We start from the raw sequence: 15,275 nt of genomic DNA, 5'->3' as shown, positions 1-15,275 counted from the left end.
TCTGTGAAAATCTGCTCTGACTTCATCTGTAAGATTTTGTAGCATTCTTATTATTTTGTGAGTTGCCATGTGCTGCTGTGCTTGCTCTATCTATGTGTTATCCTCCTCCTCTCCTAGCAATTGGCATCTGTTTGGAAGGCTTTTAATCCAGACATCTAATTATTTAATTTTGTCCACTTGTTCAATACCTTAATTTTTTAGGATCCTTGTTATGAATTTACCCCTCTTAGTGATAACCATGGTTTTTGTTTTCTTTATGTTTATTTTTAACCAAACTGTCCCCCAGTATCACAAATGCGCACTCCATATATTTTGAATAATTGTGAAGACAGTATACGTCCTTGTCTAATACCTGAATGTTGAATGAAACTTGAATGAAAATTACCAGACAACAAACTTTCATACCAATCGAAAATATTGCCTGCCACAAAATTTTCTCTCTTATGATATTATAGACAAAAAAAATGAACTCTGTCCACAACTATCTAAATGGATAACTTAACATTTTGCAACGAGAAACGATTATTACTTCTTTGTAATAAACGTCAAATAAATTTCGTATTATTCTGTAAAAATCACTAAAATATAGGTTAAAATTCTCTTTATTTCGATGGGTAGTTGGGGCATTCCCCCCTAATTTTTGCGTCATCGTGTATCGGTCTAGTTGAAGTATCTTCTGCGGGTTTTGGGTTACCCTCAGAGATTGAGAGGGTCCTCAAAGTGAGATAATGTGATCGAATCTCAAACGAGCTGCTTCCGCAGTCGAGATCACTTAGTGTCGAGCACTCTTACAATGTCATTCAATCGGTCATGGTACACGCAACACTTCGCAAATGTGGGTAACGAGTTGAGAGATCAAACGTAAGATAATTTCGTATACAAAGAATTCACTAATAGTGCCACAGTTTTACAAATGTAGATAAGTATTGCGTGAACAAATCGTAAATTCAACAAAAGAAAATATTTATCTAGATCCTTAAAAAAATTACAAAATAGTTATAATTAATAAGAAATAGCAAAATGCATAAAAAAATTCGTGTTTTAAGGCCAAACATATAGCTATTTGTAAAATCTTGGATACCATATTAAAATATCGAAAAAATAATTTATACAGAGCTTACTTTTGAAGATTTACCTCTATATCTGCGTACACATGACATATATTAATGTGACAATGAAGACAGGCTATATTTCTATGGAAAAATATCTAACAATGGTGGTCGTTAAGAATGATACCTATGAATATTTATTTACGACCAAAACTTTAGCTTCAGCAAAAGAAGAAAATTAGAATACTTTGGTCATATCGCCAGAGGATCAAGATGCGAACTACTGCGACTCATTATTCAGGAAAAAGTCGCAGTATCACAATGGATCGTGAATAAGAAATTATTTTGGTTACGAAACATAAAATAATTGACTGGTCTTTAGTTGGTTTCTGTTTCGAACGGTTGCTCTTACTGCTTAGCTGATAGACTGCTCTTACTGATCCATGAGTTCCTCCTCCTTGCACAATAAGCATTTCGCAATTTGTCACACCACTAAATATTATCATAAAATACAGTACTTCCGTCTCCTTAATAAAAAATACTTTTGTCAACAAACCAACAATATTCTTTAACTTTTACCCCATATACAGACTCCTCCAAAACAAAGACTGAAGTTGAAGAAGTTGTCGTTACTTCAAACATTATACTTCAGTATAAACTGCCATCCTAAACAGTATACATACTGGAGAACTACATGCCATCTATCAAAATCTCGCTCGTATTAACACCATTAACTTACACAATACTTTTTTAATTACCGATTTCCTCAGTTCCATCAAAACCAACCAATTTTTCACGCAACACTCAATTGCTCCGTAAGTTATAAAAAAGCTACCATAAAAAACAAATATCATACTATACAATTTATATGGGTTCCTTCACACATTCAAGGATGGCATCCAAGGCAGTAAAGCAGCGAAGAGCATAGTCTAGCGAGTAAGAGCTACAAGTGAAGTGAGAAATGTAGTGCTAAATATTTGCTTAAAGTGAAGGTCGAAAATTTGTGGCCAAACCACTGGGATTTTCCAACATTGAAACTTCTCCAACAAAATTGGATGCTATTTCGTTAAAGCTGCTGTCTTTTGTATATTTTAAACAGGCTACCGATATAAAAAAAAACACCTATGGTTCATTTGGAGTGTTTTAATTAACATATTCGATGTTAGATCGGACAAACAGAGATATTCTTTAAAAAACGGATAAAAGTTCACAAGGAAACATTCCAAAAACAAACCTTCCACAATTTTACATAAAATACCTATTTATATATAGTAAGTAAACCTCCATTATAAAATTTTACATGATTATACGACACAAGAACATTGGACTGATATTCTGATAGAATGTAAACATTTTTAGGATCTTAAATATCACGAATATGCTAATCGATAAGCTCTAAATATATAAATCATTTCTGGTACTATTAATTTATGGAAATATTTATACAAAATGAATTTCTATAATCTAGAAAATTAATTGGTTAAACGAAAAGTCATCTGGCAATTCCCTGCTAAATATAAAAACTCGGTTGGTAATTGCAAGCATAAAGTCGTTACGTGAGCTATATCATTTGTAGAGAGATAAGTAATTCAATGTCCCTTACACAAACGGTCTAAAAGGGCTCTCGCGTGTTTAGATCCCGACCACAAAAACTCGATAAAGACTCCTAACAAGTCTGTGGTGTTCCAAACTATTCCAACTTTAATAGCTCGATGCGTATTGTATATTGTTTGATTTACGAAAACCGCAAGTCGTTTGACTAGTCACCCTTTGCGGTTGCAATCATAAAATAAAAGATTCAAACTTTTTATGGTGAGCGCCTACCCACACATGTGCGTTTTCTTTTGCAGTTAATAGACCCATGTGGGTTTCCGAAACCCGAGATGCTCGTAAACTTATTCGGGAAAACATTCCCCTGCCAAAAGTGCATCAAATATGAAAAGTTGCGTTACGTATGGAGGTTTTTCAATTCTCATGAATATATATTAACTTAGAAATTGGAAATACGATGCCTACGAAGCTTAGTTCATTAAATATTTATGGCGAAACTTCTGATAGGTGGCTTTTTAGATAAATTAAATTATTTACATCGAAAACAACAGATCATTAAAACATATTTACACGTTTATGAAAGTATATAATACATATTTTATACAGACAGTTGACAGCTCATATAAATTGAGTTTTAATTGATTTTTAAAAGTTAAAGCCACAACCACAACACAACAACGTCTTTAGACATGACGTCACAACATCCTTTCGGCGGTTATCTTAATTATTCTAAATCAATCGAATTAGTTACGCAATGTTCGTAGCAGTTTTCTGATGTTTTACTTGATTTGTATATTGTAGATGTAATACTCAGACCTATCAAAGTAAAAGGACAGATGGACAAAAAAGAAACAAAAATGATTTCAATCCAAACACGTCCTTCTTGATTGGAGATGCCATCAAACTGGTCTCGTCAAACAGGTTTTATAGCCATGATATTTATTTTTCTTCTTTTATACTTCTTTAGCCTACAACTTTAGCCCGGAGAATACACAACAAACTTGAGCAGGACATAAGTGACACACAATTTGGATTTAGAAATGCACTGGGAACGAGGGAAGCCCTGTTCGCTATAAATGTACTTGGGCAAAGGTGCATGGATGTTAATCAGCCAGTATATAAGTGTTTCTTGGATTACAAAAAAGCCTTTGATAAGGTCAGACATAACCGTCTTATCGAATTACTTGAAAAGAAAAACTTAGATATAAGAGACATCAGGATCATTAGCGCTATCTATTATAATCAGATCGCTGTGGTAAAAGAGAACAACGTCTTTTCAAATGAAATACAGATTGAGAGGGGCGTCAGGCAGGGCTGTGTCCTGTCTCCTGCTCTGTTCAATTTGTATTCAGAGGAAATAATCCAGGAAGCACTAGAAGAACTAACTATGGGAATAAAAGTAAATGGCCGACCAACCGATAATATACGGTTTGCCGACGACACTATTTTATTAGCGGAATATCTTGAAGATTTACAACAAATGGTTGACAGAGTGGTAGAAGTCAGTGAAGAAAACAAACTGTCCCTAAAAACAAAGAAGACACAATTTATGGTAATTACAAAAACCCAACAGCGCCAAGAAAACATAACAATACATGGGGAACAAATTAAAAAAGTTGAAAAATATTAATATCTGGGTACAATAATTAACGAAAATAACGATAACACAGAAAAGATTAAGGCAAGAATAGGACAGGCAAGAAATTTTTTCAACAAACTAAAAAAAGTACTCTGCAGCAGGGACATTTCAATTTCTTTAAAGATAAGACTTCTGAGATTCTACGTGTTCTCCGTATTATTTTATGGGTTGGAGGCTTGGACATTAAAGAAAGATGTTTCGGACAGATTAGAAGCCTTCGAGTTATGGGCCTATAGAAAGATATTAAGAATAAGTTGGGTGGATAGAGTCACGAATGTCGAGGTGTTGAGAAGAATGGGAAAAGGTAAAGAGGTTTTAAATGCAATTAAAGTCAGAACACTGCAATATCTGGGACGCGTTATAACTTGTTTCAATTAATAATGAAATGAAGAATACAGGGTACAAGGAGTCGCGGAAGAAGACGCATCTCCTGGTTAAACAATTTGAGAGCTCGGTTTAACTGCACTTCTGCTGACCTCTTTAGAGCAGCGGTATCGAAAGTGCGAATTGCCGTGATGGTTGCCAACCTTCTTAGAGGAGATGGCACATGAAGAAGAAGAAGAAGAAGAAGCCTACAATACTTCTTTGAATAACGTTTTATAGAAGTTGACATTTATACCAGAATACTAATATTCGAGAGCCACCGATACATCAGCTATACATAAGTACCAAGGAGTAGACTGACCTCAAATATTATAATTACTGCAATAAAAATTAGGCGTCTTGGAAGTATTGCATAGGTGGGGATGCCAAAAAGACCGCGGTTTCTATGTGGCTCAACTAGAGCTGATAATATTTACACTCCCTCATAATATGTACAAAAAATTTAATATTTTATCCATATAGTGTATTCTCAGTATCTCTTTAGACAAAATAATATGACGATACAAATCACAGCTTAATTAAATGTGATAGAAAAGAGTTGATGTCTATTTTGTAAGTATCAATACTAATATTTTAAATTCCTCTTCACTAATATCCTCATATTTCCTGCAAAATCATTAAAACTTTTTTAATTCAGACTCCGTCGTAATCAGCAATAAAAGTCAGTAGATAACGAACGCCCAACGTAACCGTACACCCAACGGAAAGAGACACCTCTTTCTCATTAAAATTAAATTTTTTCACAAATCTGCTTTCCATTCTTTTTCGCGATCAAGACAACGCTGAGTTATTCGAAACAAAGAATCCCATTAGAAGAATTCCGAAGTAATTCTACCGCCCGTCGTTGCATACTACGACGCTAGAACAGGGCGGTATTACCATAAAAGGAATTTTTAGAAGGGTCGTACATTCTTTCGCTCTTTAAAACAAAGAGTACGTTACATTAAGCTATTTATCTAACTTAATATAAATTTTGACGTGGAAATAACTAACGTGAAATCGTTCAAAAAAACATAAAACAAAAAACAACGTCTTTTATTGGGTCTAGAAGATACAGGACGTTTATTTAGGCCTCACATCTATATTAGAGAACAGGGAAAACATAATACGGTAGCAATAAGACCGGAAGTCCCAGATGAAAACATCAATATGTCAAAAGTAGCTTCATGCTTATGTATACTTTAAGCGTTTGCTTTATTTTTGTACTGAGTTCGTATTTTGCATTGCTCTTTTAAATAACTGCCAGAAAACCACAAATACTGGATTGATCCTCATTTAGAAGAATCCTCACGGCAATTAGAATATTATGAGTTGCGACTTGTACATATATCTTTCACAGTGCTACTCTAGACGATTTACCAGAGATATAAGCTCTGGTACGCTGTGGTTGATTATCACTGTTTCATGAGTATACCGAGCATTGTCTTTTTTATCATAATTTGTTTTTAATTGACACAATATTAGTCATCATCGTCACTGGAAATTTAGCTATAAATGTTTATTGACAGTTGACTTAATTTTCCTCGATCTTGTAGACAAATTAGCCATGTTTTTAAGTTGAACAAACTTAAATTGAGTTTATCAGAGTGACAGTGTGTTCGGCCAGTAATGACATACGGTGTGGAAACACTGTCCCTATCAAACAACAATTCCTCAAAACTAAGAAAAACACCAAGGAGAATGAAACGTTTAATGATCTGAGTAACAATAAAAACAAGATAAGGAAGGAAGATCTACCGGAACCAGAAACAGAAACCGAACCAAAGTTGGAGACAGCTTACAGATTGAAATGGAGATGGACCGGCAGCCTGACAAGGATGATGGATATAAGGTGGACACGCAAGAAATGTCAAAAATAAAGTAAAATATAATTTTCATGACAATCAACTGTCGCTGAGAGAGTTCTGTCGCATCCTAGGGAAAGAATGTTATTTAGTCTAATAAGACTGACTGTAAACATTTTCTGAGTTGTAAATTTATAAATAGCTAAAAATAAAAGTGAGGTTATGATAAAGAGTATTATCATATTTCAGTGTGGAAGTTTACAGTAACATCAATAAATAAGACATCTCACATTCAAAAGTGATGATTTTCAATTAAAATTTCAATACACAAAATGCTTGTGAAAATTAAAAAGAAATAGACCGAATACCTCCTAATTCCGGTCCTGGGCGGGTTCTAAAACCTCGCCGGACATTTAGGAATGGAAATGGAGCTCTTTCGATTTGAAAGTCTCGGCGCAGCGTTTCGTTTCGATAAAGCCGTTATCAGTACTGCGAACAGCAAATTTAAAATGTTCATTAACGATATCGCCGTCGCAGAGGGCTCGTGATGGATGTTCCTCGAAACAAAAGAATATCTCCTCTCGCTGCCCAATATCTTAATTAAACTTGCCGATTTATTTCCCAAAGGCGGCAAGCGTCCGCGACACTGCCGCTATCAGCGGCGTCGTTTTACGAAGTGTAACGAGAGTGTCTGTATTTTATGCATCTAGTTATATAGCAAACAGATAACCACGTAATACCTGTATGCTAGTGATCTCTACAAAGCATTTTTAGTTACTTAACAGTAGCACGAAACGAAAAATTAACAAAGAAGTATTCTAAACATTCAAAATTAGATGTGTAATTAAAAATTAAAATTATAAAATTAAGAGATAATTATTAGATGGGAATAGGAAAGATTTAAATCACAAAAATGCTGCCTGTAACATTTTTTTTTAAATCAACATTTAAAAGTTCCCAGGGTATGGTACATATCCTAGACTCTAGGACATGTTTTATAATGGGGATTGTATTAGTAAATACTGGGTTAATACAGTTCTAAGAGCACATAAGTGTACCGTTTTAAGAGCAATAAGGATAATTTGGTGGGAGTAAAAAGGGTTGGTGCAATAACAATAGATATAAAATCACAAAAACCTTTAAACATTCAAGGTAAACTATACAAAATAGTATATAATTAAGAAATACAAAAATATAGTTGAATATTTATACTAATATAATTAATAAATGACAAAATAACAAGAAATTTACTTTGATCCCACCGTTTTAAATTGAGTAAATAGAATAGTATGAGAATAATTTCTCCAAAAATAAACGATATGATAATGTATTGCATAATGAAAACAAAATTGAACAAATAGGAATACGCAATCCGCTTGACTGCGCCATATACCCATTTAAAGAGCATTAAGATAGTTAAATGTAACTTTGATATAACGAAAGTTTTGGCGTATTGAGGTTCGGAGATAGCGACACTTTTGGCTAGGAAATAAAACTTTTCGAACGAAGTCGTAACGCCTATGGCAGAATAAAACTTAATGCGCTACTGTCAAATATTCCGACAAAATAAAAAGGTCCTGTTCGTTAAATTACGCAATTTAAAAGTTCTCTTCGTGAAATGAATAAGTAAGAGCGTTGTCGAGGCCGAAGTCGTTTTCATCGGGATGGCCGTGTCGTCGCCGTCATTTGTTTTTATCAAAGCTCCCTCAGGACCAAAGACGGCCGTGGCGGTAACAAATTGAGAGTTAGAGCCTTTAGATATCTACTGTGCACTTTTATTTTCGAAAAATGGTAAAACCTAGTATGTTGTTTCGAGTGTATTTTATGTTAATTGGATTAAGAGGACTTCTTGGAATTGAATTTTTACAATTGTTCGATTGACACTTAATAATTCACAGTTTTGTTTATCATAACTGTAATAAATGAACCTTTTGAATCAATAGGAGAGGAAAGTCAGGCATTGTCCCTGGCGTTTTCCCCTTAATTGAACCTATTTTATATTCACAAAAATCTTGTAGTATAACGAAAGAAGAGTACGGAATTAAAGAGTTGTTTTTCTCCAATTTGGTATCCTTTTTTATTTCTTACTTTTATTAATATTATATCCATGATCAGGTTGAACAATAGAGGACTTAGGGAATCTTCCTGTCTTATCCCATTTCCTGCTTCAATTGGGTCAGTTAGTTCTTCTTCTACTTTTACTTTTATTATGCTGTTTTTAGATATTAGATATTTTCCATCGTTTTAATTATTCCTAGAGGTATCTCTCTTGTGTGTAATAAGTAAATAACGTCCTTTAAATGGACTCTGTTAAATGCCTTCTTAAGGCCCACGAAACATAGCTATGCCGGTTTGATAAATTCTAGTGATTTCTCTTGCACTTGTCTCATTATTAGGCAAATATGCAAAATGTATATATTGCATATTTTGCTTCATCATCATGCAACCTCTTCTGGGTACTGCTGGACATAGGTCTCTCCAATTTTTCGCTACTCTTCACGGTTCTCTGCATCTTGTTGCAATTTCTTGGATATTCGTTCAATGCCGTTCAACCAGCGTGTTGGTGGTTATCCTCTGCTGCGTTTGACTTCTCTTGGGCTCCAGTCAATTAGTTTTCTGATCCATCTTGAGTCTTTAAGTCTCGCTATGTGACCTGCCCAATTCCATTTCAGCTTGGCTATACGTTCGACGACATCACTGATACCTGTTCCTTTCCTTAAGTCTTGATTCCTTATTTTGTCTTTTTTTGTCACGCCGAGAATCGATCTTAATCAAAATTAATATTTTCCCTATGCCATATGCAAGTAATCTTTCTGAATTACTTTATAGAATGAAAATATCTGGAAAATTAAATAACCCGGTATTGAAGTTGCCGATTGAAAAATAATTATTTTTGCTAATTTACCTTTCACTGAAAAAACTCTTAGTAAATAAATTTTTTTGTGGTCCTTATATGGGAAGCAAATTACTCGAATGACCAAAACCCTTTTTCAACTCTAATAGACTTGCACACTCCCAAGTAACTTCGCAACAGAAGGAAACAACTCTTTAATCTACAGGCTGCCATAAACAACGCTTGCCACATGCACAATTGAAGTTTAACTCCATAAAGTAGTGACCGCATTTGGCCGAAGTTTCCACTAAACTTCTTCAATGGCTGTTGTTCGAACGGCATCTAAACTGTGTACAGCAACTCACAAATAATTCAGTAAGCGGTAAAAGTTCGATAAATATTTACTGTTCTCTTACTCGCCTGGACATGCGATTGTTTGTTTGAGGTTGAAAAATGTTTTGCGCGATGTGATTTTAAAGTCTGTTAGCTCCATGAAGTTAAGCTGAAAAATAATGAACGAGGAAAAAATGAGCCATTTTCAATCTTGATCGTATTGTGGCAAAAAAGCTTGTGATTACCTTAAGACGATTTTTTTTATTTAATGCGCACACAGAATAGGTGCTAAAATATAAATGAATAAAATGTGATTAATATGAAGATTAGAGAATTGTTCTATTCTTAATTTATTCCATAATATGAAATTTTTAATATAAAATTACTTTTCCTATAACAAAGATTTGTAATCAATCAGCAACTTTCACCAATTCACTTAAAGTTGGTGGTTATTAGCTTACGTTGTTTTTTAGGCCTATAATTTGTCAAATTAATGAAATTAAATACATGTATTTTTGCATTTTGATCGTAAGTAATAGTTACAAAAAACATCCATATTTTAACTTAACATCTACTATAATTATATGGATCATCTTTTGAAAATTGTGGCTGAAGACAGCATAAGTCAAAGTGCTTTTTAATTCCAAATTTATTAACCACATTTCGGATTTGGGCCCTAATCCAGCCAGCCAAGAAACAACAAAAAGCTTTCAATTTTTTGTATTTTTGGGCCATTAATCCCCTGATGGGCAGGCAACTTGTAATACAATTTGGGAAACGTGGGTAATAAATAAATTGCGGCTTTCCATTTGAGCGCGATGGACAATAAGTAGGGAAAAGCGAGCTTCTTTTGTCTATCTCCATTCGGGAATCTCCAAGGAGATATACAAACTGTCGGATTTCTGCACGTTTGATTGAGATATATATCGGATATTACGCTCCCTAGGAATCCGGAAAAATGCTCTTTGTTCTGATTTTATGTACCGTCCTTCCGAATCCAAGGTTAGGGTTAGGCACTTCTCTGTTTATCAAAAAATCGACTATGTACGCTGTTATCGATTTTATTTAGCGATGTATAGGGGGGTGTTATGTTACATAGCCGCTTATCTTCTCTGGAAATCACTATTTATTAGAGGGTAAAACGTATAATGCTAACACAAACATTCTAGGTCACTCATAATCCATAATTAAAGGAGTATTACAATTATACGCAGCGCTGAAAGTGATCCGTTCTAAAACCCCGTTTATAATCGAACATAGACCTATTACATATTCCTTACATAAAAATATTAAGATTTAAACAATACCATCGTGAACATCTTCATATTATGCAAAACAAGAATAATCTCTCTATAATAATTTTAGGTTACGAATTTTCATCATCAATTTTTGATTAAATATCATATAGCCTGTAGACCAAACTACCGCGCTAATTACATTAAAATAATGTGCTACTACAGTTTCGATGTAAAAGATTTTAAAAATATTCTCAAGAATAAGTAACGAAAAATATTTGTCAAACACCAATCGGAAAGACATACCTCATTTCCTGATTTAAAAACATTTGAAACAACAGTCTATACTGAAATAACAAGAAAAAAGTTCAGTTCAGTCAAATCATATTACAGCAAGCTGGTTTCAGACTTAGGAGGATTTGCACCACGCAAATTCTAGCTCTGACAGAACACATTGGAAACGGATTTGAAGCGCAAAAGATCAAAGAGGCCTCAGTGCTGCATACGACATCGACAAAAACCTGTTTCAGAAGGAGTAGGTCACTTTTAAGGACTACTAACTGATCAAAATAGTGGAATTACTAGCGCCAAATATACTACGTGAGTTTTGAGGAAAGAAAAAGTTACTGGCGAACACAAACTGCTTGGCTCAGAGTAGCGTACTAGCACCTATACGTTTCAACCTATACGCCAATGATCAGCCAATGCCAACTCTTATTAAAAACTTCATATACGCAGACGACCTAGGCATCTAAGGGCAATGTTTGAAGAGATGGAATAAAAATTGGAAATTACCTTGATTTTTGATTATTATAAAGAATTCGCTAAGACCAAATCAAACTAAAACTCAGGTCTGCACTTTCCACCTTCAATTTCGACAAGCCAAAAGGAAACTCTACATCATCTGGAATTACATCACGCTAGAGCAAAAAACCGACATACCCCGGGATCACACTAGACAACTCGCTAACATACAGCTTCCATTGCGAAAAATCCCGAAAAAGAAAGTAAACACCAGTCTGACCGAAACGGGCAGACTCATTACCAGTTGCATGAGACCAAGTCGTCTAAATAGGTCTATAAAGCTTCAAATCTCTCGTATCCTGACTCTCGTAGAAGGGCCGGCGAATTCAGCGAAAGATCCAAACAAACCTTCGACAATCAACTCCCCTTTTTAAGCAAGAACCGTATCCTGGCAGAATAAAATCAAGAAAGCGAGACTTTCTGGAGAAACTACTAGTCTGTTGCCTACTAACAGAAACTCGATCAAGCTGGATTTCAAGCGACTGTCGCCGTGGCGCATGTAGTATTAAAGTAGTATAAAATACTTATCTTAAAAATACTAAGATAAATACATTAATCCAAAAATATTAGAAGTATCAAAAATATTCTATTTCAATAAATAATTGTTTTTCAATAGAAAATTAGGGCACACGTATTGAATAACATGCGCATCTTATTTCAAAACACTTTTGCTGCACTTTAAGTTAACATTGTAGATTCAGAAGTTTTATCAACATACTTGGCCTAGTATCGAGTTGATGTGTAATAGAATCTTGATGTTATAAAAAAGTAAACAAAAAGAAATCGGGTCACTTAATAATCTTAATGTAGTTTAGTCGATCGGTATGGTACTAAGGTTGTAATTAAATAGATGTAATCCAAGTAAATCGCGTTATATCTTCAATTAAGTACTATATAAATCATTAACTATAAGTTGTAAATAGTGTCTCGTCAATAAAGACCTAAGAAACGAGTTATACATATATGCTGACTCTGTGTACATAAAACATGAGACCCTGTGATAGCAAGAGAATGCCTACCCCAGATTTATGCCTATTATAGATGTAATGCCCTTTTGGTAATGCCGCAATGCTTGTTTTTTGTCCTAACATATTCATTATCCCTCTCATTTTAATTTAACACATCACACAAGCCAATCGGCCCAATGTCAATGGAGATATGATGTAATGTCCTTTTGCCATGCTGCTATCTTTGACTTTTCTATATCGTTTTATTCTATTCGCCTAATCCTGTTATATGACATCTCACACGTTTCTTTATGTTAAGTCGTTTAGTCACTATATAAAAAAGAAGAAGTGCGGGAAAGAAGAAGTGCGGGAAAGAAGAATTGACAGTTGACGCTCACAGAAGAATTGACAGATGGAAAAGAAGAAAAATTGACGCATGGCAAACCATTTGACAAATGATTCCGGTCTTGGCTAAGGTTCATGTTTTGACTTAGCTCGGCCAGTAATGTAGATCCAACGCTTACCGGTATGACGTCAGAATTGAGCTTTGACCGTCTATCTCAACCGTCGCTACCTCTGCTGAAGCAAAAAAGACAACAAGTGTGACTGCAGAGCAATACAGAACATGGAACAACTACAGAAAGTGCCCGCATAGATGCTCTCTAGATGATAGGCAACCAACTAGCATTGGACACAGCCCAATATTGGGCTTAAAAACTTTGGTTTTCCAGACACGAAAAGTAAAGCAGATCTGTTTTTTTCCTAAGTTAATAGCACTAACACAGCCAAAAGGGCAGAAGTAGGTCTGTTATCTTATGTTTTAATAATTTTTAGTATAATAGGCAATTCTAATGTCTGAACAATCCATTTTGTTATTCAAAGTATTTATTATTAATGTCTATTTTAATGGCATTATTCAATTTTTATATTATTAATGTAAGTGTAAAGGTACTTAAAATATATTAAATAATGAATGGAAAAATTAATTTTAGAGTCATTTATAAGCGAAGAGATAAATACACTAGCAGCATAAAAAACAACAAAAAGCAAAATGAAAAATTATTGACTTTTTTTATTCATAGGTACAACATTACTTTACAATAAAACAATTAGTTTGTTCGCTTACCAGGATCCGACGCGTCGAGGCTTTGCTGCGATGCGGGTGGTTGTGAGAGAGGTCCAGGCGTTCCAGGAGATCTAACATCATCATTGACCGGACCTCCGTACGATAACGACGATGATGGGGGTCTCTGCAATCAGAAACAAAACTTGGGTATAAATGATGATATCTTATCAATGCATTTGTAGAGCAATATTGTCATTTTTAAAGAAAAAAAATGGTATTACACATTGTTGAACATTCAGAAAATAAGAATTGACAAGTATACACTTTATATTATTTAATTGTTCACATCTTGACACAAGACAAATTATAATGTAATCTTTTACGAGTATATTGTGACACTATCGTCAGTGAACATGTTAAACTCATAATTGACAATATACAATAACAGCTAAAGTCTATATCTCCTAGGAGTGTTTAAATTTTTATTTTACTCAGTTCAAATTGCTTTGAGTAAATCACTTGAGAATTGCGTCTTAAAAGCGCCGATCAAGCTATTCAAGGATAAGTGAACACTCTTAACCCGTGACGAATTTTTAACCGCTGAGATTGCGGTGAGTTTTTACAGTTTTTCTATAAGCTGCCACGGCAGTTTCAAATAGCTAATATTAATCTACGCTGAATCGTTGACCCTTTGCGATAAGAGTATATTTGTGTATATCTCTTTGCGGAAAAAGTTGTTTGTTCTCGGTTTTCACCAAAGGTTCCTATGATTCTTGGTATTCGTAGATTTCCTAAACGGGCGTTTAAATCTCCGCAAATTAAACTCTTTTCAAACTAATCGATAGCACAGTTTTTATGATACAGCTGATAATCCCCAAAAGGGAACAAATTGTTAAAAAACAGACCTCGATAAAAAAAAGATAAACACAACGATCATACTAAGATAACTAAAAAACTAATAAAATTAACTAGATCCTAGACAACAATATTTTTGTGCTCAATGGTAAATCATATGCAACATAGTGATCAGTGAAGTATATAGTAAGAATACCAAAATAAATAATTCGCGCGGCGAAACCTCCTCCATTAAATTAACTACATAATAAATGTCATATTTTCATTTGCATTTTTAAATATTTATAACTCAAGCCAAACAGAATCTTCTTGTGATAAATTCATACAAATTATTCTACATTTCTCTACTATTAGGTGAAGATTTATCTCGAGTTTATGAATAATTGCAGAATTTGTACGTGTAGTTAGTAAAGTTAATTGCCAGGAAGAATTAATATGGAGCAGACGACGAGCGCACGCCACTGGCTCACATATATTAAAACTGGCACTGAGTGTGTCGCTTGTCGTCCAAGACTGCATAGAGGTAAGGACTGAAAACATACCAGAAATAGCTAAGTTCATTGTCACCATGTCAGATTCATTATATAAATGGCAGATCGTGGTACAACTAAGAAACAAATAGGAACTTATTACGAATAAAAAAGGGAAGAGGTGTTTATAGATATTTTTTAAAATTATTCATCTTATCTTTAAATGAAAAGTAGTTAAACTATTTGTAAAATGTTTCATATTAACATCAAATGTTTCCTGTTGGATGGATGATCAAATAATCGATATGGTGATTTTAACATCTCA

General features: G+C 34.2%; 1 protein-coding gene across 4 annotated transcripts in view; it reads right to left on the bottom strand.

Moving 5' to 3' along the window:
* hth (Meis homeobox homothorax) overlaps positions 1-15,275 on the bottom strand; it is a 393,321-nt gene that overhangs the window by 68,973 nt on the left and 309,073 nt on the right. For all 4 annotated transcript variants that reach the window (XM_072534421.1, XM_072534423.1, XM_072534422.1 and 1 more), the window contains one exon: positions 13,686-13,809. In XM_072534421.1, the coding sequence (XP_072390522.1) occupies positions 13,686-13,809 (124 nt within the window). The remainder of the gene's footprint in view (positions 1-13,685; positions 13,810-15,275) is intronic.

This window comes from Diabrotica undecimpunctata, chromosome 6 (assembly GCF_040954645.1).
Source record: "Diabrotica undecimpunctata isolate CICGRU chromosome 6, icDiaUnde3, whole genome shotgun sequence".
NCBI lineage: Eukaryota > Metazoa > Arthropoda > Insecta > Coleoptera > Chrysomelidae > Diabrotica > Diabrotica undecimpunctata.
The sequence above is the reverse complement of the archived record's forward strand: the minus strand, read 5'-3'. Positions and strand labels throughout refer to the sequence as shown.